Genomic DNA, 27,582 nt, shown 5'->3' with positions numbered 1-27,582 from the left:
AAGGTTCAGTAAATTCAGAAGGTCATATTCATAATAAAAAATAACCTCAGTTTGTAAATGTCAAAACAATAAAAGTATTGTTTTGGGAGAATAAACTCACAGATCAAATGTTAGATACTGAAACATTATTTCAGTCCTTCCAAGATACAGAGTTATAATAAAAGTTTTCCAGTTATCTGTCCTGAGTCTGACCGCTCTTACATCTGTGTTCTTCATTAACGTCTTGTCTTCAGGCTTATAATTTGGCCGGTTTCTCTTAAATATTTGTGAACTAAAGACAGCTTCAACCCTCTGTGTGTTGACCGCACTGCATTTTCTTGTTAGTAATAGCAACACCATTGTAACAACAGAAATACTAATTAGTTAGATTACTAGTTACTGAAAAACATTTATCGCCATTATTCCCATTTGTGCGAATTTACAAAACATTATGTAAAGATTGCTGGTATTTTTGTGCCCTTAAAAAGTGGAAATAATGATGAGAGCTGAATGAATGATAGTGACACGCAGATCTCGTTTTCACTCGTCTGTATTGAGTGTTACAAAAACAACACAACCCAAACCATATTCTCTCTGCATGGATACACTCAGTCTCAGGACCACAGTTTCCAAACTAAGTTGCCCTGTTTTAACTTATGAGAGTATTTAGACGCTGCACAACTTGAACTGTAACATAAGGTAAATACATCTTTTTAACTCACATATGTTAGCTGACACATTCGCTGACTTTCAACAGTAATGAAATAATACTTTATGCGCTGTATATGTCTTTCAGTAGTTAACTTAAATACAGATAGTGGCAGAAAAACTGTCATTCAATAAGGCGGGACACCAGTGAAAGCTAGCTTAAACAGCAACGGAGTTCAGCTGAAACTTCTCAGCAAAAACTGTCCACAATTCACCTCTTTCCTTACAATAAACAATGATGGTGGGCTAATAGTCAACTGTAATACACAGAGTTCACAGAGTTCTGTGCGTGCAGTTACCTTAAACAGGGGAAACGAGGAGAGATGAATGATGATACTGACACAAAGCGCTGGCTTTCACTCGTCTGTACAGAGTGAAGGACAAGAGGCGCGAATCCCTCTAGTGGAGCCCTGAGGAATTACCAATGGATCGATGCACAATCAATCCAGGACATTGTTCCTTCTCGCAAATTGAAAGATATTTCACGCACTGTTATTTATAGAAGGCTTCACACTGTTCCTGCTAACCATAAATATTGTTCCTAAAGTTTTATCCAACTGTAGACAGATTTCTAAACTCCCTTTTACTTAAGTCCTCTTGAAACTTGTATTAGAAAAAATATTACAAATTATTTAAAGTTATAAAGCACAGCACAGAACTGAAATGGCACAGTAGTTAACTTTACAGTTAGGCTGGGGTACAAATTTCCTCATAAAAACCCTGCTCTTATGTGGAATGACTCAGGGGTCCATTCTTGGCCCAGTATTTTTTCCCTCAATTTATGGGTTCATAAAACCTTTATAAAAGTGACTAAATGCTAGGTATAATAGGTATTTTGTCTGCTTTGGATTTTACTTCTACATTTCACCTTTAAAAACCGTTTATCTTGTCTTGTTTGGTATCATTCTTTTCAGCACACCTTAACATGTCAAAATTTACAGCTATTTTTTCATTTTGAAATACTATATTAAAACAATTGATCTCAAATCAGACAAAAAGCATAAAACTCGAGTATAAAAAAGTAGAATTTTTTTTTCCACTAATAGAAAACCAAGGTTTTTGCTTTCTGTCTTTTTTTTTTGTCACAAACAGAGAATACTTTCAAGTGCTTCCCTTCCTGCTGTAAACACAACGTTAGTATTCAGGAAAAAAAACATTGCGCATATTTTTTAATCATAACTCTGGTTTTATGTGGCCTATCAACACAATTTAAAAACTGGTAGTTTGAAGTCCACACTTTTAACACAGAAATGGAGAAACCTCTTCTGTCCGCCGATCCAGGAACTTGAATTCTTTGAATTTCAGGATACTTTTTCTTAATAAACGGTAAGCATTATACATATTGTCCTTACAGAGGTGGTTTCTCTTCTCGCAAGTGAAGTAGATTTTTTGAAGGCGTTTGTTTTTTTTCGAGGTCGCGGATGACGTCAGGAGAAGGTGATTGGTCACTTGCAATGTTGAACCTGGAACAACATTATTTATGATGACGAGGGAACAACACCAACACAAGGATATCAGATCGCCTGGACACTCAGGGTTGTCTTGGGTAGCATCTTGATGCTATGTCATCTTACAGTAACTTGGCCATGTGATTAGTTTACCGGGGTTCGAGCCCCGGCTTGGACAGTCTCGGTCGTTGTGTCCTTGGGCAAGACACTTCACCCGTTGCCTACTGGTGGTGGTCAGAGGGCCCGGTGGCGCCAGTGTCCGGCAGCCTCGCCTCTGTCAGTGCGCCCCAGGGTGGCTGTGGCTACAATGTAGCTTGCCATCACCAGTGTGTGAATGTGTGTGTGAATGGGTGGATGACTGGATATGTAAAGCGCTTTGGGGTCCCTAGGGACTAGTAAAGCGCTATATAAATACAGGCCATTTACCATTTACCATGACTACTTTATTCTTCCTCAGCCAATCAGCAGCACTTGTGCAATTGTAACCTGTTGTGTATATAAACCTTCATTAACTGGTTTGAGAAATCCTTTAAACCAGTGACAGGAAAGTTGGAGCACAGTGGTAATTATTAAAGGACATTGATGTTTGATGTCTCATTTAATTCGTCATCTGTCATTGAAATTATCAGAGGAGGCCTGAAAGGCTCACACTAGCTGTACAACCACTCACAGCAGCCCATTCATTCATTTTCATTGCTGACACTGGATTGCCCAATCAAATCTCTTAAGTTGACCAGCCCATCCCCAGCTTGTAGGAAAAGTTCAGTGTGGAAGAAGTGGTGAAAAGATTGAGCTGAAAAGCTGAGCGAAAACAATAAACAGAAACTACAACTATTAGCCAGACCTTACAGTCACACAGCAAATCAAGGATTAAGGTCAAATGATTGGCTGCTTTCACCATGAGCCACTGCTAATTTTTAAAGTGTAGCATTTAATTATTGTCAAATGCTTTTAAAAAGAACAATCACTGCTTGTTGTTTTAAAACTGATAACTTAAGCATGTTGATTGACTCATCTTCCTTTCCGCCTGCCTGGAGGCTCCCTTAACACCTCTCTCTGCCTCCTAACAAACCTTCCCCCTCTCATCTCGCTTCATCTTTGGCCTACAGTAGCACAGTTTCCACCAACACCTTGCTGGCCAACAGAAACTCGTACCTTAAATGAAATAAATGATATGGAGCACTCCAATCATGCTTTCAAAACTACAGCAACTGTTAAAGAAAGAGGTGATAAACATGCCCCTGCGCCCGGTTCTTGTTGAAATGAGTTACTAACATGATTTCCCCTTCATGTATGGTGATAGACTGGCCAAAATATTAGGAATGCTCTGGAATTTCTAATGAAGCCAACAGTAAGTGTTGCTTTAAATCGGGGGTATTCAACAAAAATGAAAAGACTTCTTACTTCTTAATGCAAAGGTTCAGATGATCATTATTCTAAATATTTAATTACTTTAAATGATTTTATTTTATTTATTTTATTTACTTGTAATATATATTGTATTATACATATTATATCTATATTTTAAATATAGAGATAAGAAAAATCATTAGAAAAAGTTGTTATTATTGGTATTATTAGTATTATTGCATATTAATGATGAAGGAACTGACCTCACAGGTCACAGAATCAACTTTTTGGTAACAAGTTAATGTGGTAGTTCAACAGTTTAACCAGCAGAGGGAGCCAGATAAGCTGTTTTGAATTCAACACTAACAGGCAGAGGGGGAGGAGGAGGGACTGTTGCCGTAGTAACTGAATCTACAAAAGTCAGTAAGTGTTCGTCTTAATTAAATCACACTTAGCTGTTAGTGTTCATCTTCAGGCACTGAATTCACTTACAAGAAACAGTCCAACAGATTCACACAAGGGGAACATGTTCGCTGTTTTTTCTGCAGCTGTGAGGACTGTTAGCCTGGACATAACAAGCTGTGTGGCTGCGTCACTGTTCAAACTTCAGGTTCTGAGTACCAGTTTTAGTTTTAGAGCTCAGCAGACCCAGTAGCTCATCACCACTGCTCCTCCATAACAACAGTGGTGAGGCTGAAGGGGACTGGAAAATAATGTACATGGAAAAGAATCGCTGTAAATAACACTATATAATGTTTGATGATAATACGGTCTGAAGGTTAAATAAACATGTTTACTGCCTGGTATAACACTTGGTTTCGTCTCTGGGGATAGAATTGTGTCCACTTTGACTTGTGGTAATTAAAGTGGAATTTTTCACTTGGTTGATTTGTTGAACTTTCTTAAATCTCTTCTTTAAACACAGTGTCATCTGATTGTATTTACTGACCATTTTAGAGATTTACAATCAATAACTGGGAAACGGGAAGCATTTCACACTCTGCTACCGATGAGTCTCATGGTGCTTTCACCACAAGTTTTTTAATAAAAATAATAAAAATCTACAAAAACACACGAACATAATTTATTAGTACAGTAAAATCCTAAAAATTCAGTTAAATTCCTAAAAAACAAGAAGTGTTCATCCAGGAACCTTTAAATGGTCTTCAGATCCCCAGGCCTGCATAAAGCACCATGACGCAACTGTTGTTGTGTTCATTTGCTTATTAAAAAATTGAATTAAATTGATTAATGATTATTAAATAAACAATTATTATGCGGTCAGCATGGTGGCACGGTGGTTAGCACTGTTGCTGCACAGCAAGAAGGTCCTGAGTTCAATTCCACCATCAGGCCGGGGGCTTTCTGTGTGGAGTTTGCATGTTCTCCCCGTGTTTGCGTGGGTTCCCTCCGGGTACTCCGGCTTCCTCCCACCGTCCAAAGACATGCAGCTTGTGGGGATAGGTTAATTGGATAATCCAAATTGTCACTACGTGTGAATGTGCGAATGAATGTGAGTGTGAATGGTTGTCTGTCCCTGTGTGTTGGCCCTGCGACAGACTGGGGACCTCTCCAGGGTGTACCCTGCCTCTTGCCCTATGACAGCTGGGATAGGCTCCCGCGACCCTGAAAAGGATAAGCGGAAGCGAATGGATGGATGGATAGTTCCTCCTTACATTTCCAAAGCAGACTTGTTCCTTTAAGTTCATCTAGTGTTTATACTCAGGGATTAAAGTGGGCTGGAGTTATGGTTGTGGTACTTCAGAGTAGCTAGTGTGTTGTTGTGTCCGGGGAAAACAGGTTAGTTTGCATTCATGTGGTGAATTCACTATAAAACACTGTTGGACAGCTTATGGTTACATCAAGTGTGGCAGAAATGAATGTGCATTTAAGATAATGATGCTTAGATTACTTAACTGAATTGAAACTTTGTATGAGCTGTATACTGTCTAGTGTGAAGCCGCATAGTGGCTGAAGCTCAGGTGGTAGAGCAGGTCATCTACTGATCGGAAGGTTGGTGGTTCGATTCCTGGCTTCCCCTAGTCTGCATGCCAAATATCCTTGGGCAAGATACTAACCTAAAATTGCTCTCCGATGCATCCATCGGAGTATGAATGTGTGTGAATGTCAGTTAGAAAGCACCTAGAAAAAATGTGCTGGTGTGAATGGGTGAATGCACAAGTTGTGTAAAGCGCTTTGAGTGCTCAGAAGAGTAGAAAAGCGCTATATAAGAACCAGTCCATTTACCATTTACCATAGTGTGAGTGTAGGGGATGGACATCAGATATGATAGCTGGTGAAACTGTGTACATGTTGTTAAGTTCAGTTGTGTAAATCCACAAAGAGCAGCAGGTCAGCTGATTGCAGCCTTTACACTAAGAAAACTTTATGAAGCTTACATCAGAAATTATTGTGGGCCATCATTTTTTCCCTACACTGAGCGCCATTACTAATTTTAGAGTTCCTCCACCACTTTAACCCCTGACTGCTCATTTTCCTGTTTAGAGGCAAAGTCACCCTCTACAAAGTAGGCAACAGGAAACAGTTATTGTTTTGAAATCTTTCAAATCAAAATAAGCACATTCATTAGAATTAGAATTTAGATTAGAATAATATTTGTATTCTTGTGCACTGATAATATTTTCTGATTATATTCTTATATTAATATAGCACAAGCTTTAGTTACCTTGTAACCTGCAAACTGTACCTTTTCACTTTTACTCAAAGAAGTTGTTTCAGTGCTTTTACTGGAGAATATTTTTTTTAAAAAACACAGGTATCTGTACTTCTACTTAAGTAAAGAACGTCTGTACTTTTGCCCCCTCTGATGGTGTGTGTAACTCATTACTATCATCTTCACATCATGGGGTGTTTTTACAGATACTGAGTTTTATTTAGAGGCAGTGCCTGTGTGGTTATGACTGAATATGTACTGTTAACAGTAATTTTGGGGAAACTCCAGAACTGACACCCTGTTATGGAACCATAAGTCATAACAAGATGATGAGCTTTGGTACTGTAGTGAGGACAGTATGCACATGTTCAGATGCTGTGTAGGTGTTCAAGTCTCTGATTTTGATTTATCCAGAAAAAAAGATTCTGCTGTTGGAAGATTATGTCAATTGTATTTGATTTTTTGCGGGCAAGCCCCTCCAAAGTCTCCCGCTGCCCATCTTAATGTGACCAGAGGTACAAAACAACAGAGATGCTTCTGTGTGCACAGGTGCTCAAGTGTGAACTCAGAGCAACAATTAAAACAAACACACTCCAGATGAACCTGCTGTGATTCATGCAGATGAGTCAGGATGTTGTTTATGGTGTTTTTATTCTCCCTGTTTTTCCTTTACAGCTCCCTTTATTATGTGTTAGCTGCTTAAGTGCTGGTGTCCTGATTCTTTCTGCGATTCTCCTTTAGTTAAACAAGCACGTCTAATGTTTCTGCTATTGGTGATGTGTTTTAGCAGGACAGAAAGAAAAGGTCATTACTTCTGTTAAATCTCTTCGATTTTGTTCCTCATTTGCATATTTTCTGCTTGGCTGCAGAAGCTGAAAGCGAAACAGTCACTGTGTGCCTGCACTAATGTTTCCCTGTGATGCTTGCAGTGGTGTTTTTGTGGACTTTTATGGTTTTACAGCTTTACAGCCTATCAACACGACTGATTAGAGAGGGATTGTAGATGGTGAGGTATTTAGTGAAGACCTTACATGTTGTTTCAGTAACAATTAAATTCACCCTGATTATTTTCATCTTGTTTTTACTGCAGCTGTAACATTTGTAAAACGACACTGAGAGAGAGCCTGTTTCTGCATCTTTGTGCTGCTCTTACAGGAGTTAAATGTTCAGATGATGATTCCAGCTGTTCTTCAACCTGCAGAAACCATCATAAAGCTACTACATCTGGATTAGAACAAACCAGTGTTTTTAATATCAGTTTAGTCAAGTTTATTGTTTCTGCCCAGGGTTCAGGTACAGAAATGGTCGTCTCAGAGATGACAGTATCTCAAACTAGCAACGTCAAAACAGAGCAACAATAAAATAAATACATGCACATCTATGCAAAACAAACAAACAAATGAGCCAGTTACTGATCTGAAACATAGTTAACAATGTCCATGAAAAAAAAATCAACAGCTCGCACACTGCAAGTTTCCAACTTTACCAGTTGTTTTGCAAATGTTTCCAGCACTCGTGATCTTCGTCGGACAATAACACAAATCAACGCCATTGTAACATGACAAAAATGCATTGAAAAATTCAAAAAGGAAGAAAACTCCAGCGCTATCTTATTAAAAAAATTAGTTCCACATGTTTATTAAAGAGGAAAAAGAAAACTAGTGTAATTTAATACAAACAACTGAAACATACAGGATAAAAGCCAGGTGAAAATCCAGGGAACAGACCTGAGAAACACAGATATGTGCACCAAAAACAGTATGCAGTACCATCATAGACAGCCATATAACAACTAGAAGTAGACATAGTAGAATACACAGAAAAAAAAAAGACATTGGTAAGGGAACACTAATAGAAATGATAAAGTAACAACTTTGATGACGTTTAATTAACTGTTTAATAACTGTGTCACCTGATGGTGACAGAAGATCTCCTGTTTGACTGATATACAACATTCACTAATGTTTTCTCTGGGCTACTCCATGAGACACGCTGGTTTTCTACTGAACATTACATGAGTCATATTGATATTTTCTATGAATTTGCATCTTCTGCACTGGTGTTAGATAGTACCTATTAGTTGTGTGTGTTTCTCTCCCTGTGATTATTATTATTACACACACACACACACACACACATGCAGTGTTGTAACCTTCTGTGACCATGAGAATAAAAGGCTGCAATAAAGGCTGTTTATTTATTTTATTTTAAGGTGGATAAGCTACCTGATTTCCCCACCAGTTTTTAATTTTTTTTAAGGAGGTCTGGTTTGTCCGCCAGTTTTCAAGGAGGTTTAAGGATGGTTTCACCACCGAAAGGAGGTTTTTTTCTCCGCCACTGAGGACGTAAAGTGTTTGGTTTTTGCACCAGTATGTAAGGAGGATAGAGCTCTCACTGGTGACTCTGCTTTAAGGGAGATCATAGGCCTATTTTGTGTGTGAACAAGTGTGGGCCAGACGTGGTCTGTGTGCGGCTGAAAGTTGTCTTGTTAAGTGTAAATGCATTACTAGTCCCTAAGGACCCCAAAGCGCTTTACACATTTAGTCATCCACCCATTCACACACTGGTGATGGCTGGGGCGCACTGACAGAGGCGAGGCTGCTGGACACTGGCGCCACCGGGCCCTCTGACCACCACCAGTAGGCAACGGGTGAAGTGTCCAAGGACTCAACAACCGAGACTGTCCAAGCCGGGGCTCGAACCGGCAACCTTCCGATTACAAGACGAACTCCCAACTCTTGAGCCACGATGGGGAATAAACTGAGTAAGTAGTAAGTATGCCTTGAAAGGGGATGGAAAACATTGCAAAGTATTCACCAGGCAGCACGTAATATGTAGATCATTGAAGGAAGAAAAGAAGTGAAATTGTGCGCAAAGCAGTGTAATGTGTCTGAAGTCACTGTGTGTGTGAACCACAGAGAGGTGTGAAAGTGTGTGGGTGAGAATAGTCTCCAACGGGGGAAGAGGTGATTCTGCAGGTCAGCTTCTACCCCAGTGGACAGAAAAGAAAGAAAATAGTTGTGCTGTTGATGAAAAAAAAGGAAGTGATAAATGAAGAGCTCAGCCTAAGGCAACTTCAATCTCACTTTCTGTTTTAAAGAAAGGAGAGTTCAAAAACCAGAGAGAGAGATGTGTGTTGTTTTAGGCGTCTCTCTATTGTGAAAACAGGGTTAGCAGAGGCGAGGGTGCCGGGTTAGCCTCGCCACTGCCTCTGCGAGGCTAACCCGGCCTAGCAGAGGGTGTGACTTGCAGGTGAAAAGCAGACCAGGATCAAATTTCCACATGCAGCAGTTGGACGACAATTATAGGTTAACATCATTAGAAACACCCAGGCCGAGTCTTGGCTGAATTGTGTTTACAGGTTAACTCCTATGTGTTTCTCACCCCGAGAAAGCAAGCTCCACGGAAGCTAACCTCTGCCTGAAGACAAGGAGTGCAGTTCTAGAACAATGAGATGGATATCAAGAGCTCACAGCAGGTCAAGAGACAGCAGTATCCTGAGCAGAGAGGTCCAGCAGCGCTTTGGGCAAACGGCATCAGAGAGAAAGAAAACCCATCACCTGACTGGATGGACATGTGTTTCCAGCAAGCTACAACTTCACTGTGTGACATTTGCCACTTTTGGAGTGAAATGCCAAGATGAGACAGTGGAAAACACAGGCCAAAGCTGAAGAGAACTGACTGCCATTGGACTGCAGAGTGGGAGAGGAGAACAGAGTGGAAGAAGTAGGTGAGTGTACAGAGGAATGCTGTTGTTTAGTGTGGGAAATCAAAATTTGGGTTAGCAAACCTGTGAAAAAGGAAAATAACTGCTTTAAGTGGGAACATTTGAGGAGTCTGAAGCACTACAAAATGAAAAAGGTACACAAAAAAAACACAAACGGAAAATGTATTAATCCTACTAACCCTACATACACATACAATGAAACTCATGAAGACCAGACAGCATCTTAAGCATGTGATTCTGTTTGTCATCTTATCCAAGTCACTTAGATGAGAAGTGATACATAGACTAGTGGACTAATATTATGGGAGGACAGATGATTGCATCAAAGCTGGGGGAAAACAGAATGCTGATGAGGGGTCTTGAAAGAGTGAGCTGGGCGAGCTAATAGGTTGTTGAGTTTCTGAGGTGTGTGAAGAAGTTTTAACATGGCACACATCTGATTACATGAGAAGAAACTTATTATGTGAAAAGACATCAGGGTTATGTTGTATGTTGTGTGTCGCAAGGTGTGTGGCTGATGGATGAATGCTTGAGATTAATCTGGCCGATGATTTGTCTTTTGTTACAAATTTGAACCTGCCAATTAGGTTTGGTATGATTTACCCTCCTGGGACGAAGAGCATATGTCATGGCTTAACAAGGCTTTTCTTTTCTCCTTTTTATTTTGTTACAACTTGCCTAATAAATCTGCACTCCCTGTATGTGCTGCGGCACAGTGGTTGGAAACACTGATTTAGAGTTCAAGGAGATGTTAGTGACATCAGAGCCGTACGTATTAGCAGGTACACGTCCCTCACTCGTCCTCAAAAGCAGATGCAACAGATGTTCCTGCCTTGGTTTGAAGACACCTGCATGCATACTTAGAAAATCCATCTGTACATGTCAGTAAGTGTCTCACATCATCGTTACTAATGTGTCTGTCATCACTATAACTGCATGTGTACAATGTGGAAATTGATGTTATGTAACGATGATACAAAAACAATATCAGAACATAATTTGATTCAGCAAATCCTATTTATTAACAACTATTAGTATGAATAAAACATTCTGTCATCTTTTAATAGCAAAACACATTAAAGCAGACGTGTGTCCAAACCTCCTCCACTAACACATCCGTTTCTATGGTGCTGTCATCAGCTCGAGGCACAGCGGCACCCTTACTAACTCCATCAGGCACATTTAAGTCACTACAATCTTTTCATAATCCCCCATCGTTCAAGAGTCAGGTATCTCTGAAGATTTCCAGAGTACTTTTTCACACACATCCAAGTCATTTAGTTGCAGTACCTCGACCGCAGCATTGTCCAACTCATTCTGAGTCGCTTGTCTGATGGATCCTGTGTTCTGCTGTTTTAACCAGTCCAGCTGGTGCTGGAGGACCGAACACTGGTGATGGACTGCACTGTGCTGAGACAGATTTTGTGTTATAGGCTTCATGTTATGGACGCACAGTGTGAGCACTCAGGTCGCATCAGAGCATCGGGCCGTATAGTGTGAGACCCTGCATCGTGACCTACAAACTTCTAACCCCTGTGATTCAGTCATACAGAGTCAAACATGCTGAATATGAAGAGTAGTATCATTTAAACTCACATGATTATCAGCCATAAGAACACATTCAGATTTATATTGATGTAAGGTATATAAATGTAAGTACAGTTTGAATCAGTGCAATATTATTGTAAAGTGTAGAAGTAAATTTAAATCTACTTTGATATACAAAGAGGTGTTTACAAAGGTTATAAAACTAGTTATGTATTTGGTGGTTACGTGTTTTGATATTTACATGTTTACATGTTTGAATGTTTAGACATGCATGTTCAAACCAGTAATAAGTATGTGTTATATCTACCTGGTTGTTTTCCCTGTTTTGATCTGAGTATAAGATTTCCTGGCTTCTGAGAGGCCAGTGAAGTACTCATGAGGACGGCACACAGGAAGTGTGGGTTATTGTTGCAGTGTGCTAAAAAGTTATCCGTCTCCGTCTTGCTGTACCTAATTATTCAGAGAGATTCCCAACCATCTAGTGAACCCTCACGTTACATTATTTTCACACATCAATGGACCACTGAACTTCTCAGCTTCTAAAATGTAAAGCCTCATTTAGAAACTACACAAGTACATATAATGGTCAGGGATCAACATGAACCTGTCTTCTCTATTTGACTTTAATCAACTCTGCAGTGTCTCCATTTTCCCAAGTCCAAAGTCCAGCATAGAGCGGCTGAGTGAATGTGGTCTGGACTCTGTGGAGGAGAGTCATGGTTTCAGAGACGCTGTAGAAAGACAGAATACCTGCTCTGTGATCCAGGTACACTCCTACTCTGGTGGACGGAGGACCTGAGAGGACAGTTTGGACAAAGTTGTGCCAAAATTCAAAACTGTTTGTGTCACAATGTAATGCCCAAGATTTGTCATTGTATCCAAATACACATTCATAGCCCGTCCCTGCTCTGCTGATGTTCTTGTATGTGACTGCAACACCAACTCCTCTCCCTCTCCACTCCACCTCCCAGTAACAACGTCCAGTCAGACTCTCTCTACTCAGGACCTGAGGCCATACAGTGAATCTGTCTGGATGATCAGAATAAGACTGTTGTTGTTTCATAAATGTTGCTTTTCTGTTCCCCTCAGATAATAACAGATGTGTGTTTGCTGTGTTTGGATCCAGTGTGATTTCATGTGAATATTTTAAGAATCCAGCTCTGGTCTTTGGCTCTGCTGGTGACAGTAAAACATCCACTTCAGTCACTGTCAGTGAGATGTTTGTCCATTCCTCTCTCAGAATGTCCTGTAGTTTATCTCTGGTCTCTGACACAGCTGCTGTCACATCCTCAAAGTAGCTCAGAGGACGAATATTGATGCTGGATGAGTGTGTAGACTCATTGAGTGCTGACAGTGAGGGGTAGTTGTGTAGAAACTGGTTGTGATCCTCTGTGTGTGAGAGCTGCTCCAGCTCGCCGTCTTTCCTCTTCAGCTCAGCGATCTCCTGCTCCAGCTTCTCCTGAAGCTCTTTGACTCGACTCACTTCAGTTTCCTGCTGGGATCTGACCTGCTGCTTCACATCAGAGCTTCTTTTCTGGATGAGACGGATCAGCTCAGTGAACATCTTCTCACTGTCCTCCACTGCTTTATCAGCAGAGCCATTGATGGCCTCCACCTCCTGTTGAAGCAGCTTCACATCTTTCTCTCGCTCCTGGATTCTCTGCTGGATGTTTAGTCGTCTCACCTCGAGCTCCTTCTGCTTCTCAGTCCTTACTGCTGCAGCTGGGACTGTTTCATGGCCTTTATGTTCATCCATCAAGCAGAGATAACAGATACTCTGCTGATCAGTACGACAGAAAATCTTCATCACCTCATCATGACGAGAGCAGATGTTCTCCTGGAGCTTCTTGGAGGGGGCCACCAGCTTGTGTTTCTTTAATGGAGCTGCATCATAGTGAGGTTGGAGGTGTTTCTCACAGTAAGAGGCCAGACAGACTAAACAGGACTTGATAGCTTTCAGCTTTCTCCCAGTGCAGACATCACAGGCCACATCTTCAGGTCCAGCATAGCAGTGATCAGCTGGAGCAGCTTGGAGTCCAGTCTTCTTCAGCTGCTCCACTAAAGCTGCTAACATGGTGTTTTTCTCCAGGACAGGCCTCGGTGTGAAAGTCTTCCTGCACTGAGGGCAGCTGTGGATTCCCTTCCTGTCCTCTTCATCCCAGAAACTTTTAATACAGTTCCTGCAGTAGCTGTGTCCACAGGTTGTAGTCACTGGATCCTTCAGGAAATCCAAGCAGATGGAACAAGAAATTGTTTCACTCTCCAGCTGAACTCCTTTCTGTGCCATTTCTCCTCTCAGTGTCAGTGACTGTGTGAGTTTCACTTCCTTATAACTGAAACTAGTCTGAGCTCTGATCTCAACAACATGTTTCTGCAGTGAATGGAGCCTGTCAGCTCTTACACGTCACCACATGTTGGTTACACCCATCTTCAAACTGCAGATCTGAAGGGGAGGGAACGAGGAAACACGTGGACAGAGAGGAGGTGCTGTGTTTAAGAGCAGGAAGAAGAGGGAGGTTATCAGGCTGTGCTTCACTCCAGGAAGAGGAGCAGTTAGAGAGTGAAACTGTGTGTTTAACCATTTTTATTTACTGCTTCTTCTATATAAATAATTTTTAAAAATCCAGCTTTAATGAACACTGGACAGAAACGTCTCAGGTAACAATAACTGTCAGAACAGCAGAGGCTGCTGACCTAATCAAAGCATATGTGGAGAGCAGGGTTAGGTTAGCAGACATATGCTGGTTGCTTTTATTTATTTATTTATTGCTTTTATAGGCAGTAATCGATGTTGCTGTAACAGGATGAGAACTAGATAAATGCCACTGCATTGCTTTGAACAGTCAGCAGAGTCTGCACATATAATTACAGATATTCCTGCAAAAAGTTAATTACTCAAAAGAATCTTGCATTTTAGTTTTGCATTTATAACAGCTGCTGCAACAGAAATAACCATGTTCTTTACATTAAAATAGCAACAAACCTTTCTGGAACAACTTTCAAGGTTCATGGCGAAGACAAAGATCTAATGACATGAAGACTCCAGTGAAACTTAAAGTATTAGGAACCAGTTTTAATGCGTGACCAACACATTTCCCCCTGTGGCCTTCACCAGGGTCATTGCTAAATACCCTTGTGATTGTGAAAAGACTACTGGTCAAGTCAAAAAGGAGTGTATGGTAAAATGACCAATGACCATGTGACAAGATCAAGCAAGCATTTTTCTGATGTGTTCACCGCTCAATGGTTTGTTGTCATATTGAACAAAATATTAGGTTCTCTTTGTATATTACACTCAGGCATCAGGAAAGAGTGGTAACTAGTTCATAGTTTTTAGCTAATGACATGTCAATCACAAGACATTGCTCAGAAAACGTGCAGATTCTCAGCTAGATCCACCTTCCACTCTTTACTTACAGTTTCACAACAGCAAACAAACACACAAATAAGTTGAAGTAATTGTTTCCTGTATGACTTCACTGGTCTCGCATCAGTAAGGACTTTTGCTCCTTGTTGCTTGAGTTCATTGAGGTGGTGAGCATACATTTATCCCCAGACATGTCCATGTACACAAACATTAAACAACTTCTTTCTGACTTGTTTCACACTTTTGCACCACTTCAGAGGAATCCCCTTAACCTCAAATCACTGTTTTCTTAAGGTATGACTTACCTTCACAGCTGTGTGGATTACGCATCATGTCACAGAAGGTCCACAAGCATAGATGCACGTGTGTGTTCATGTCTGTAAGCTATTATTGTTTCATCTCACTGAAAGCACAAATGCCATCCTCTCTCTCTCTATTTTTATATGAGGATGGGGTGGACAAAATAACAGGAACACCTCACAACAGTGATGGCGCTGAGTTGCAAAGCTGCCTGAGCTGCATTAGAGACTGCGCTGGTGTTATTCACCTATAACGTGCTACAGTTCGTGCTTCCCTGTGTGTGTCGCTTACAAGAAGGTCAACAAACACACCGCAGTGCTGCAGGCAGAACATACATAATCAATCAGCCCTCAGTGCAAGCTACAAAAATAAAATATGGGACACACACACACACACACACACAGCAGCCTGCTCTGATATCTATAGCTTCCTATTAAAAGAGAATGTGTGTGTGTGTGTGTGTGTGTGTGTGTGTATGAGGGATTAAAACACCTAATAAAGTCAGGGAAAAGCTCTCAGACTCGCAGACAGTAAAACTCAACATCAAAACATCCGGCTGGGAGTCATTAAACTGTGAGGGTTTGTAGGAGATGCAGCGCGCGCACACACACACACACACACACACACACACACACACACACACACAGAGTCATGTTTTCATATCCTTCCCTAGATGTTTATCCTAACACTAACCCAGTGCTTCCCAAAAACGGTGCCGTGGCACACAGGTGTGCCGTAGAAGATTATCTGGTTTCACCTGATTAGTACTCCAAGTGACCGCAGTGAGTAACAGGCAGAACAATTACATTCTCTTCCACTAGAGGGCGGTACAACCACCTGTTCTAATTAAGTTGGTTGTCAAACAGAAGAAGATATTACATAATAGTCATGCTGTCAGAACACAGCACATAATAGCAATAGATAAATATTTGAAGAGAAAAAGCAGTCAGTCTGGGTCCTGGAGAAAATTCCAGCCCACATGAAGGCCGTCATGAGTGATGGTCAGAAGAAAGCAAAAAGGTATACTGGGGACAAACTGAGCCTATTTTACTAAGATAAATGATCAAAATGCTTTTTGAGACATTTTTGTTTGGTGGTGCGCTGTTTGATTTTTCTAATGTGAAATATGTGCCGTGGCTCCAAAAGGTTAGGAAACACTGGTCTAACCTATTTTCTGTGCCCATAAGGGCTGTTGGTCCCCACAAGTATGGTAAACTTCCAATTTTTGGTCCCCACACAGGTATGTAAACATGGTACACACACACACACTTTTTCCTAGGGGTACATGTGTGTGCATTTAGCCGTATTACTATTTTAGTGGGGACGTTTCTATGTTGTCACCCTTTGGGGACAGAAAAACAGGCCCCTGTAATATAAATCATTAAATCATAGGATGGAGCCTGAGTTTAACTCTGTCTTTTAGTAGATCTCCAACTTTAATTTGTCATGTAAATATCACAGAATTCAGTCTTAAGGAGATTAATTAGTTGCTTTAATTATCTGGATACAAATTATAGCACTATGTTGGGCTGGTGTTCTGACTCCAGAGTGGATAAGCAGAAGATGGATAGATGACTTCTTCAGTCTCAGCTGAAGCCTCCACGGCTTTTCATTTGCTTTCTTTTATTTACCTTTTCCTTACTTTGCATCCTATTCTGTTTTATAACCTCTTTGTCCTTATTTACTTTATTTTTCTTCTTTCCTCTTTTGTTTCTTTTTATCCTTCACATTAATGTACTTTTGTTTCTTCATCTTATTCCACTTTCCTTTGTCTTCGGTGTTTCCATCATTCCTGCTTCCACCTTCATTTACTTAGCTTGTCTTCATGTGTTTTTCTCTTTGCTTTATTTCCTTCCTCACTTGTCCTTCCCTATATTTCATTTGTTTCTCCTCTTTGAATTGTTTTTCTTTCCTTCATCTTTCTTTTGTATCCTAATCAATGTTTTCCTTCCTTCCTTCCATTTCTGCCTCTTCTGTTTCCTCTTCCCCTCTGCCACTTTCCTCCCTTCGTCTTTTCTTCTTTCCCATCTTTGGTCTTTCTGGTTCATTTTTTTCACTCTTCAGCTGTTTTTGCTCTCTTTGTTTGGGATTTTGCAGTCGTCTGCCTGTTGTTGTGTCGGCTGGCGGTACGTTATCAGGCTACTACAAACACACATCAAACTCTACACACACTTTCACGCTGCACCTTTCATTTCCAGCAGGTTGTAAAAATAGAAAGCCTATAAAATCTGACTCTTTCATGTCGGAGCATTAGGCAGGAAGAAAACCATCCACATGTGCAGAGCACTGATGAGCAGCAGCACGGACCTGCTGCACAGCTTAGATTTAATTCATTAGTTTTATCAATGAAGCTCAGAGAAAAGGAAAAAAAACACCTACATGCTTCAGTTTTCCTCGTACGGGGTGTTGCAGCCAGTTCTGGTTGCATAATATTATCTGCTCTCCTACAAACTCCCACATACTGAAGCAGAAAGCTCGGTGCGAGGCTCAGACAGGAGATGTGTGGGAAGACAGAGATTCAAAGTCAGAGTTCGTCTCATCCTGGTTGAGAATAAATAAGCTTCCTTTAAACGGATTCTGAGTGTAGTAGAGTCTACTCCAAGACGCTGCTAAAATAAACTCGACTCATTAAAGTCTGGGTTTCCGCTGCTTTAATGAAGCGCAGTTTCTACATTCCTCCACGGAGATCAGATTCAGTCTCGTACCAGTGAAGTTGGTCCGAAAAACCTCAAGCTGACGTTAGAGCTCGCTACATTACCAAGTTCAACGTGGCTTTACGTTCACTTCCATCTGTCAGTCTCTTCTCCTTCCTTTCTCATATTTTTCCTTTTACTCTCTTCTTTCATCTTTTCCTTCCTCCTTTTTCCCTCCTCTTCCATTTTTCCTTCCTTTTCCCTCTCCCATTTTTTCCCTTCCTACCTTCCTCCATCCCTCCTCCCCCATCTTTTCCTTCCTCCTTTCCTTCTCTCCCTCCTCTCCTTGTCCCCCTTCTAGCCAGTTTCTTTTCCTCTTGTTGAATATGAGCGTTTGCAGTAAACAAACATTAAAATGACCAAGGAAGGAAGGAAGAGAACGATGTGTGCTTGTCAGCATTCAGCTCACCTGTAAATTTCAAGTGACGACTTCATTGAGGTCGTATGAGCCATTCTTTTACTTTGGTAAACCAGAGTTTACCTCAAAGCAGCTCTGTGTACACGGCATTTGGCCGTCTTTGTGAGGACATTCATCAACATCAGTGGGTTTCCCCGTGTATTTAGGAAGTACTACTAAGTGCTTAACTAAAACTCTGACCACAGCCTCATTTAAAGTGGTTTTTGTTTTTTAAATTATTTGGTTTCAGTGGCAGACACCTTCAGCTCACTCATGTTTGGACATTTGGTGCTCTCCTCTTTATGATCAGCTGCAGGTGAAACGTTTAGAGGACATCTGTAAATTGCAGACACATAACCTGCAGTGTTAATACAACACAGGTGTGCATCAAGAGTGAAATCCAACTACCATAAAACTGAGTTACAAATTCTTCTGGGTCACTTTGGTTTGAGTTTTTCATAATAAAAGTCAAAGGAGCTGTAAGAAAAGCAGCAGAAAACTCCCATCACATTTCAAAAGCAATGTTTAAAACACAAAAGACAAGCAGTCAGCACTTTATAAAACTCATCTTTATTGATTCAGAGTCATCCCTCCATCCACGACAATATTTTCTCTGCTGTGTTCTTATAAAAAGCTGAATATGTACATCCTCTTGTATTTACATTATTTTACATGATTACATCGTCAGAGAGCCTCACACCTGCATAAAGGTCAACTCTCCTGCCTGAAACGTATCACCTGTTGTCAGGGGAAATGAACAATAGAGCAACTTGCTCCTGGGTTGTTGCCTGGCAACAGCAGCTTATCGGATTAATATCGGTAAAGAGGAATTGTTTTTAATTATTTATCTTATTTTTCTAAATATTTCACAAGCTTAGAAAAACATGCGGAGTGACCCCATGTGCTGCGGCAGTGGGTTGGGAAAAACACAAATTTAAAAAGTAATGGAACATATAATGTAGTGCAATGCAAGTTTCTAATGTGAAGTCGTGACGAAAGTACAAACTAATAACAATAAAGTCGATGCACGTCAAAGAGTTTTTGTGCACTTTACATAAACACACAGTCTGAGGAAAGTTTAACAACAAAAACTGTAGCTAACACTAGGCTGCTAAACATCTCCTCATCAATCAGCTTAGTCCTGCACAAGAAGGTGAGAGGGAAAAATGATACAAAATACAGGGTGGAAAAATGTCCTAAAAAATATACACAAACCACTGATCAGACTTAATGCTGATTATCTGATAAATCATAGAAAGACATCAAAAGGTGGCTGGAAAACATAATGTGGAGAGCAGACTCAGAGCATAAATGTGGCTCTTTAAAACCTGCTTTGTTCTCTAATGAGAAACAAAACAGGTTTTATTTTATGTCTGTAATATGACTTAAAGTAAAAGCACATAATTACTTAGGTATAAAAATATTTTATCCATGGAGGCAGAAAATGTTCACCGAGGTCATGTGAAGTGTTCAAGGGTCGTTTTCACTTTTCTCTTCTTTATTTTAAAAACTGTGTTAATGCTAATGTTAGCAGCTATGTGTAAAGGCAGGAGAGGCCCCAGTCATTCAGGTCTTAGAGAGTGGTGTGCGATTCCGTGGCAACTACTGGTCGCTATGGAAAAAATGTGTATTCCCAGACTCGTTGGAGAGTAGTTTCTAGCAACTGCCTGTAGTTTGCAAGGAAGGCGTCGCCTTGTCTGCAAACATCACCAACTATGCAGCTGTTAAACTGAGAAGCACAACACAAACTGAAAACAGAGATAGTTCACCTTCGAAATAAAAGTTGAAGCTTTTGAAATGTACGTAGTAAGAAGCAAATTTTCTGTTTTGTGTTGGGGAGCAGTTGGCTAGTGTTTGCAGACAAGTTGGCAACTTCCAAGCGAACTACGGGTGACCACAACAATTTGCTAGCAATACAGTCACAAGGTGGTGCAGCTCAGCCTTCGTGATCAATTTCACAACAGGTAAGTGGTTCATAACCTCTGCACAGCTGAATGAATGACAGGTGTGCAGAAGGAAGAAAAATGATACATATAATAAAATACTACCTAGCAGCAGTCAGCAATCACTTAGCAACCAGTCAGGGGAATATGCAATTTCCCCTAGCAACCAGAGGTTTCCATAGTATCAACAACTGCTCTCTAAGCCTGCGTGACCGAAGCCTAAGCTTTTAAAACATTCAAGACTCTCATTAATACTGAGCAGAAAAAAGGCCTCTCTCACACACAGAATGAGTTTAACAGCAACAATAACTCCGTACTTACAAAAGCTCGTGTGTGCAGCCCCCACCCCCTCCAGCCCTGACGAAGAGTAAATAACCACAACCCTGAAACTGAAGGCGCTAAATGGAAGTCAGCCACCTTTTGAACTGTTAACTCCTGTGCTTTCCCCACTTTAATACTTCAGTGTCTCAACAGAAACAGGCTAATGCCAGAGCTGAGCAGCAGCCGGTGCCACCCCTTTGAAAATGTTTAGGCTTTTGGCAGAAAGTTGTTGCACTACAAGTAAAACTGCGGCATAAATCATTTGGACATGTGCGTCTGCGAGTGATTTAGCGTGCAGTAAACCAGAGTAATCGCCTTTCTCTCTTTAAAAATAATGTTTCTGTAAAGCTTGACAAAGTTTCCAGTGTTACAACCATTGCAGATGTGAGGCTCTGCCTGTGCCTGTGGCCAACATGTTTCGAGGGTTTAGTCTTCCCTCTTTTTAATGATGGGAAAAGAAGCTTTAATTCCCGAATTTCACCGTTTCCAACGAATCCCAAGCACCAAGCATGTAACTCTGCCGCAGGATCAAAACACGCTGTTTAGAGGCAACAGAGATGAAGAATTTGGCTCAGCTGCTGAGAATAAATGTGAAACAATGTGATGGTTTAAAAAAAAATACTGACTAAATGTGAGGTTTGGTTTATATGCTGTGACATCGCTCATCGCTGTTGCCTCTAAAAGTTGCCCGTGTCTCTCCAGCTGCCAAGATTTGGTACATTTGCATTGGTTAAACAGCATCTTTGACCTCCTTGTTGGTTCAGCAGCAAAACAAACAAACAAACAAACAAACAAATTGTTTGCCCTCGTTCTTCCTCTCATTGGATACATTCAAGAAATCCAACACTTCTCTTACAAGCCGTCCTCTCTGGGCCATTTTGATTGAAATAAATGCACTTGTTTGTCCATTTACATCCATGTTTTTTGTCCTTGTGGATTTATCAGTCACACTGTTTGAATTATCCACACTGGGTTCATCCACCCGCCTCTGCCAGCCAATCAGAGACGAGCTGTAACATTCACATCTATCAGTTTGACTGACGAGAAGAGTCGGATCCAGTCAGGACTTTGGTCAAAAAAGTCAAAGTGTGATGAGTTTCTGTTACTTTTCTTTAAAAAAAATGAAATAAAATAGCCGACCCCCAAATCCTTTAAAAAAAAAAAAAAATCTGGGCTTTAACCGCGTTTGATGATGTCACTTCCTCCTCAGTCCGTCTCTTTCTTCTTTTCGTCCAGGTCAAAGTCCAGCACGAGAAGTTTGGTCTCCTCAGTGCCGTTTCTGCTGCCGGCGGCGCACACCAGGCGAGTGTCGGACGCTCTGATTCGCCACACGACTCCACCTGGATCAAAGACGTGATTGGTTTAGCCACAGACATGTGATAACAGGTGAGGACATAAATAAAGTTCAGGTACGTATATCTATTCTTAATATTTAATAACAGAGTGAATACTGCATCTACCTGCACCATTACAGTTCATTTAGTGTCTTTTCTACTGAAATGTGAATGTATTTAATCTGTTTGTTAGTTCCACATTAAAATGTTGACACTACAAAAAACCCACATAATATATAATTGAGTCAGTTACTAAAAATATCTTCTTTGTATCATTTTATATGATGATGAAGTTGAGAATTTATTCATTTTTAATTTGTATATTTTTTGGACTGGGAAACACCGGTTGCTATAGAAACGTGTACTTTCTGACAAGATTGGGTGAAACTGGTTCCAAAGAGGTATATGAGCTACACCGAACACCACACTGTGACTGATTTAGTTGCTAGCAGACCGCCACGGTAACCTGTAATCTGCATGGAAGGCAAACCACTCACCAATCATGAGTGAAATTGTGAAAAGTGCAGTGCGAATGGGATACAGGCTGCTTGCTTACAAATTAAACGTTGTGCTGTCATGCACGTTTCCAGCTGTGCAGGATGGAAAAAGTGACTGACTGCCTTCAAAGTGAAAGAAACCCCTGTGTTTGCAGTTTGTGCATTTTCAAACTTTCACTACAATTCAGTGAATGGCAATCACAGCAGCCTTCTAGCAAAAACAAACAAACAGAAAAGCAAGCACCACATACCTCTTTGCAAATGAATTGACTCAGTAACAGCCAGAAAAATACATTTTTCCCTAGCGACCTAAGGTGGCGCGAACTCCTCACCTGATCCTCGGCTCTGCAGCGCCACCACGTCCCGCAGCCAAGCTCCGGTCCGCAGGTCCCACAGTTTGACCGTCCCATCGTCAGAGCTGGACAGGACCAAGCCACGACAGAACTGCAGGCACGTCACCGCCGACTGGTGCTTGTTGGGACCTGAAAAGTACGCATCATTACACCGTGACCCTTGACCTCAACCAGTTGTCTTTACATGAGCAGCCTTTCTTCTCAGCGGTATCACTTTATGCATCCTTTCTTATATGAGCGTCAGCATGTGCATCTTGATATAACCTGATTTCACTGAGTTGTAAATTCTCATACTGAATCATTTCCTCCTTCTTTGGCTCTAAAATATTTGCTGCTTAAAATATTCACTGCTGGACAGATTTCCAAAAAGAAAAAAAGAGAGAAATTACATGGACATTTACAGTCCCAGAAAATAAAGTTCAATACCACTGGCAGCGAGTCCAATTTTTCATCCAGTCATCAAAAACCCTTGAAACCACTCACATTCCCTTTAGCTGTACTTTCTGGCTAAATCCATGTGGCTCGAATTGCCCGCACATGTGAGCTTAACAGATGAACAGCAAACGCTGTGAAATCCACAACCATAAAAGACTAAACAGGCCGTCACAGACTTTGCATGAAAGTATCCTCAGAACTCGTAGCAACAAACACCCTGTGGTTTGTTTTATTTCTCACGAGTCTGACCACAGCTCAGGTTCACTTTCTGCCTCAGACCTTAACATGATTATTCACTTCATCTCAGAGCCTTTACAATGCCCCCTGTTTCCTCACTTCCTCCCAGCGGGTTGCGGACTTTTGAGTCAGCCTGTTTTATTGCCGAGTCAGCGATCTGGCGCAGAAGTTCCACGGCGACCCTCACCTTCAAGCTGCTCTCATTGTTTAATCGGACAGATTCCCTCTAAGGGACGTTACCAGCTTCTCACCTTGCAGCGTGTGGAGACACTGTCCTGTCCGGATGTCCCACACTCGCACCGTGGAGTCGGCATTCCCGGAAACCAGGATGTTGTCTCGAAGCTCCATGCCGCTGGTCAGCGATTGGTGGCCCGTCAGCGTGTGGACACACCCACCTGAACAAGAGACACTCGTTTAGCTTAGACTGACACCCATGCGTTTCATTTTTATTTGCAAATTTTATATGATTACAGCAGGTTACCACCAACAGGGGGCGCTCTGAGCATCACTGTATTTATTCTGTTTAAATTAGATAAAAGTGAAAAGAGGCGATTGCAGCAGCTTTCTGCATTATTTGCCACAAACCATTAAAAATCAACCATATTTGTTTTTCTTTCTTCATTTATCACAGAGAAAGAGGCGGTCGTGTTTCAGTTATGTTCCTGTGCGTTATATGTAAAGCAAAATAAATCTATAGTAATAATGATAAACACAGCCCGTCATCCAGAGTTACTGCCCCCTAGTGTCTGAATACAGAAATAAACTCATTAAATAACTCCAGGTTCACAGTGAGAAAACAGAGTCGGTGAGGTCTACCTGTCTCTGGGTCCCACACTTTGATTGAAGTGTCCAACGAGCCGCTCACCACGAACACACCGTCAAACTGCAGAGAGGGGTGGGAGAGGTGGAGTCAAAACCAAAACAAGGAGCTCAAAGATGCTAAACCGCCTCATGTAGAGCTCTGTGTGTGTGTTTACCTGCAGCGAGTACACTCTGTTGGTGTGTCCCTGCAGCGTGTGCAGGCACACCTCTGTCTCGGGGTCCCACACCTTCACCATGTAGTCATAGCCGCCCGACACCACGCGGCGCCCGTCGTACTGAACGCAGCGCACCGCCGCCAAGTGGCCAGTCAGGACGTGCTCACAGCGGCCAGTCGACACGTCCCACACGCGCAGCGTGGTGTCCCGAGAGCCCGACACCACCCTGAGAAAAAGAGAGAGAGAGAGAGGCATTACATCGCTGCAGTGACAGCCAATCAGGTCAAGGTGAACCAGAGGTGTGTGTTTGTATCTCTGTTAAAGCTGCGCTGACCCAGTTCTATGAGTTCATGTGTAACATTAATTTGTGTGTGTGTGTGTGTGTGTGTGTGTGTGTGTGTGTGTGAGTCTGTTACCGGTTGCCGTTGAGATGCATGCAGCGCACGGTGGACGTGTGTCCGTAAAGCGTGTGCACGCACTCGCCGCTTTCAGCGTCCCACACGCGCAGCGTCCGGTCTGTGGAGCCGCTGATCACCGTGGTAGCCGCCATCTGACTGCACCACACCCCACCGGTGTGACCCGTCAACGTCCGCAGACACTGAGGGAGAACAAAAGAGGGATACATGATGATTAAACAGTGTTATGATTGAATTTAAACTTTGCTTTTAATTTAAATGATAAAACGCATGAAAACGTTCAGACATGAATGCGACATGAAGACCAGTGATTACAGATAAAGTTGCATTTTTACTGCACTTTAAGATCAAATATTAGAGTTTGCATTTGGAACAGTCGAGGTCGAAGAAAAGCCAACACGTTCTTCCTCATTCACTTAAGATAAAGGAATAAAGAAATAATCTGCTGCTCTTATCTGGGCCAATGAAAGCTGTTATTCTGGGTTTTTCCTGCTTGGATCAAATTAATTAAACGCAATCAAAGCCTGCAGTTTGCACAAACACAGCGAACATTAAACGTCTCTCTCATTGTTTGCGAACGCGTGTGAGTCAATGTTTATTCCACTTTCATGGACAGCCTTGAGAGACAAACGCAGTTTCACCTTGAGGGTGTTGTAGCGATAGTTGCCATGGTAACAGTGGCAAAACTTTGCCTTGGCAACTGTTGCGGACACGGAGGAAGACACTGCGGGCGTCGACACGAGCGCTCGCTGTTACTACACGACTGTCAGCGGCTCGTACGCGGCGGCGCACACGCCTCATCACCCCCGCAGAGTAAAACATCGTGAGGGTGTGTGTGTTTTTCTTTCTGCAGGGAACAAAATGACTTCACACACACAGGCAGGTCTAGGCGGATGAGCAAGCAGGTGTGGCGGATTAAAGAATGTTAAACCGAAACCAGATGAACGACCTGAGTCTGCGATCTCTCACCACATACTGAGTCCTGCGAGGGTTACTGTGGTTTATATAGTACACTCAAGGTATCCCACAATGCCTCACTGTGAGTAATGTACAACCAAGGGTCACTATCCACGCATTGTATCCCATCATGCATTGTTGCTGGAGTAAGAGGCGCTGGTTGGTTTACAGGACAGAATTTCATGAATGACAGGAATTCTTCAAACCCTGAACGCAAACACACACTGGAGCTTCATCAGAGTGTGTGATTGTGTTCCTGTTATGACACGGGTCAGCAGAGATGAGCTTCCTCTGAAGGGTGACCGGTCTCTCCCTTAGAGGCGGGGTAGAGACTCTTGAAACGAGCCATGGTAAACGGCACCTCACGACAGAGTTAATGTCAAACTGTGGCTCTACCGCCTGAGCCACATGTAGAGCAGCTCATGTGTGAATGTCAGACACAAAGCACTCTGGCGTAGAGAAAAACGCCTGTTGCATGGAGAGCTTTGAGTGCTGCATAAGAGCCAGACCATTTATCATTTTCCAAAATGACGTCACATGTGCTGTCGTGAGCCGCCGCAGTCCTGCATGTCTCACATTTTACAACTTTGTGTGTTTTGATGCTGCAGCTCGGTTAAAGACGTGAGTGTACCATCGTGTGGGTTTAACTGCAGTCTTAACAATGCACCAGCAGCTCACACATTACACAGACGGACATGCGGCAACAGTGTGAAAAAGATGAAACTTTGTGGAAACTGCTCAAATTCTCATGATGTGGAGGTTTGTCTGAGTGGCGACGCCCGTCGGTCTGCAGAATGCTGCTGCGGCTAACAGCAGTGATAAATGGATGTGACTGTGTGACGTCACCGTGCCATGCAGTGTCCCACGCAGCGGGTTTGCTGAGGCTTAACTCTTTCCACCTTTGATGCTTACAAGGATTTAGCTTTGTTTCTCTTTTCTGAACTGAGTAGTTTCTGTCATACTTCATAACAACAGGTGAGCGTGGTCGCTGCCTACACAGCTGTCCTCGGAAAAAAAAACAGAACCTGTTCGTCCTTGTAGATTCTTGGTCATAAGGTCACAGTAGTCTAACGAGCTTAAAAAGAAGACGACAGGACTTCTGTAAGTTTTTCAAATTCATGTACAGGTGACAGAAGTCATCATTAAGCGTACAAGGGAGTTGGTCTAATACCATCTTAAGGGGAAAAGAGTTGAGGAGCTCGGTTACTCAGGGGCGTCCTCCACACCGACAGGAACCCTGAGGTGGTTCAGGATGGGGTGTGGATGCCTCCTGGGCACCTCGTTAGGAGGACACAAGCTCTCAGCTGGCTTGGGAACACAGCGTCACCAGAGCAAAGAGGACGGAGGAGGTGAAGGTGAAGGAATCACAACAGTCTGCTGGTGTTTTAAGCCTGAAACATGTTCAGGATTGTTCTTCTGGTATTACTCTCCTTTTCTTAAAGTGGACTTTCCTTATAAAACAAGATGAGCAAACAGTAAAAACACTGAAACCAGGAAATCAAGAGCACAAGACTGAAGCAAATTGGTATTACATGAGCCCGGCCTTAGCTTAACTTCAGCTGAAATCTCTTCAGCACAATCTAAGATGTCTTTGGCATCCTGCTCATGGTTACTTTTGGAGGGTTTTAAACTATTTTAAAAGGACCTGCAGGGACCCATAAAACTGTTATTTGGTGTAAAACAACCTCCTCTTGCAGAACATTTTGCAGAGTTAAATTAAGATGATCAGTTGCAGCACGGACGTGCACTTGCAATCAGACAGCTTCTTGGCTTCTGCAGAGAGGGCTGCACTTTATGTCAACATTACATTATCCTCGTCTTGGTGCAGCGGGTAGACCGAGAATCTGCAACAATGGCAAAAGCTTAGCTGGCTTAAGATGAGTCCGGGCATCTTTTCTCTGAGGACAAAGGAGGGATTTAT

General features: G+C 41.9%; 2 protein-coding genes across 9 annotated transcripts in view; both read right to left on the bottom strand.

The window, feature by feature from the left end:
• Positions 1-11,950: 11,950 nt before the first annotated feature.
• LOC146635635 (tripartite motif-containing protein 16-like) lies at positions 11,951-16,982 on the bottom strand. 7 transcript variants are annotated; one of them, XM_085350604.1, is made up of 2 exons: positions 16,962-16,982; positions 11,951-13,694 (listed from the first exon to the last, which is right to left on the bottom strand). In XM_085350604.1, exons 1-2 carry the CDS (start codon positions 16,980-16,982, stop codon positions 12,048-12,050), a joined length of 1,668 nt encoding a protein of 555 aa, XP_085206730.1. In that variant the 3' UTR covers positions 11,951-12,047. The 7 variants fall into 7 exon arrangements, with proteins under 7 accessions (XP_085206730.1, XP_085206737.1, XP_085206731.1 ...); XM_085350611.1 differs by lacking the exon at positions 16,962-16,982 and having other exon boundaries at positions 11,951-13,124; positions 13,527-13,757; XM_085350605.1 differs by lacking the exon at positions 16,962-16,982 and having other exon boundaries at positions 11,951-13,180; positions 13,253-13,721.
• A 4,281-nt stretch (positions 16,983-21,263) lies between these two features.
• LOC146635634 (F-box/WD repeat-containing protein 7-like) overlaps positions 21,264-27,582 on the bottom strand; it is a 43,745-nt gene continuing 37,426 nt past the window's right edge. For both annotated transcript variants that reach the window (XM_085348247.1, XM_085348255.1), the window contains 6 exons: positions 24,705-24,886; positions 24,289-24,514; positions 24,128-24,194; positions 23,563-23,706; positions 22,619-22,768; positions 21,264-21,795 (listed from right to left, as the gene is read on the bottom strand). In XM_085348247.1, the coding sequence (XP_085204373.1) occupies positions 21,662-21,795; positions 22,619-22,768; positions 23,563-23,706; positions 24,128-24,194; positions 24,289-24,514; positions 24,705-24,886 (903 nt within the window). In that variant the 3' untranslated portion in view covers positions 21,264-21,661. The remainder of the gene's footprint in view (positions 21,796-22,618; positions 22,769-23,562; positions 23,707-24,127; positions 24,195-24,288; positions 24,515-24,704; positions 24,887-27,582) is intronic.

The sequence above is a fragment of the Diplotaxodon limnothrissa genome, linkage group LG3, assembly GCF_057381915.1.
Source record: "Diplotaxodon limnothrissa isolate DT_005_m linkage group LG3, D_limnothrissa_male_GT1.1, whole genome shotgun sequence".
Classification (NCBI taxonomy): Eukaryota; Metazoa; Chordata; class Actinopteri; order Cichliformes; family Cichlidae; genus Diplotaxodon; species Diplotaxodon limnothrissa.
This window is presented reverse-complemented; position numbering and strand designations above follow the sequence as displayed.

Bases quoted from the DNA above. Each gene is read 5' to 3' on its own strand.
- LOC146635635 (XM_085350604.1), bottom strand. From the start codon at position 16,982: ATGAAATATAGGGAAGGACAA. The intron at 13,695-16,961 runs GTGAGGAAGGAA...GTTCAGCTGGAG, and splicing joins TGAAATATAGGGAAGGACAA to AGTGAAACAATTTCTTGTTC.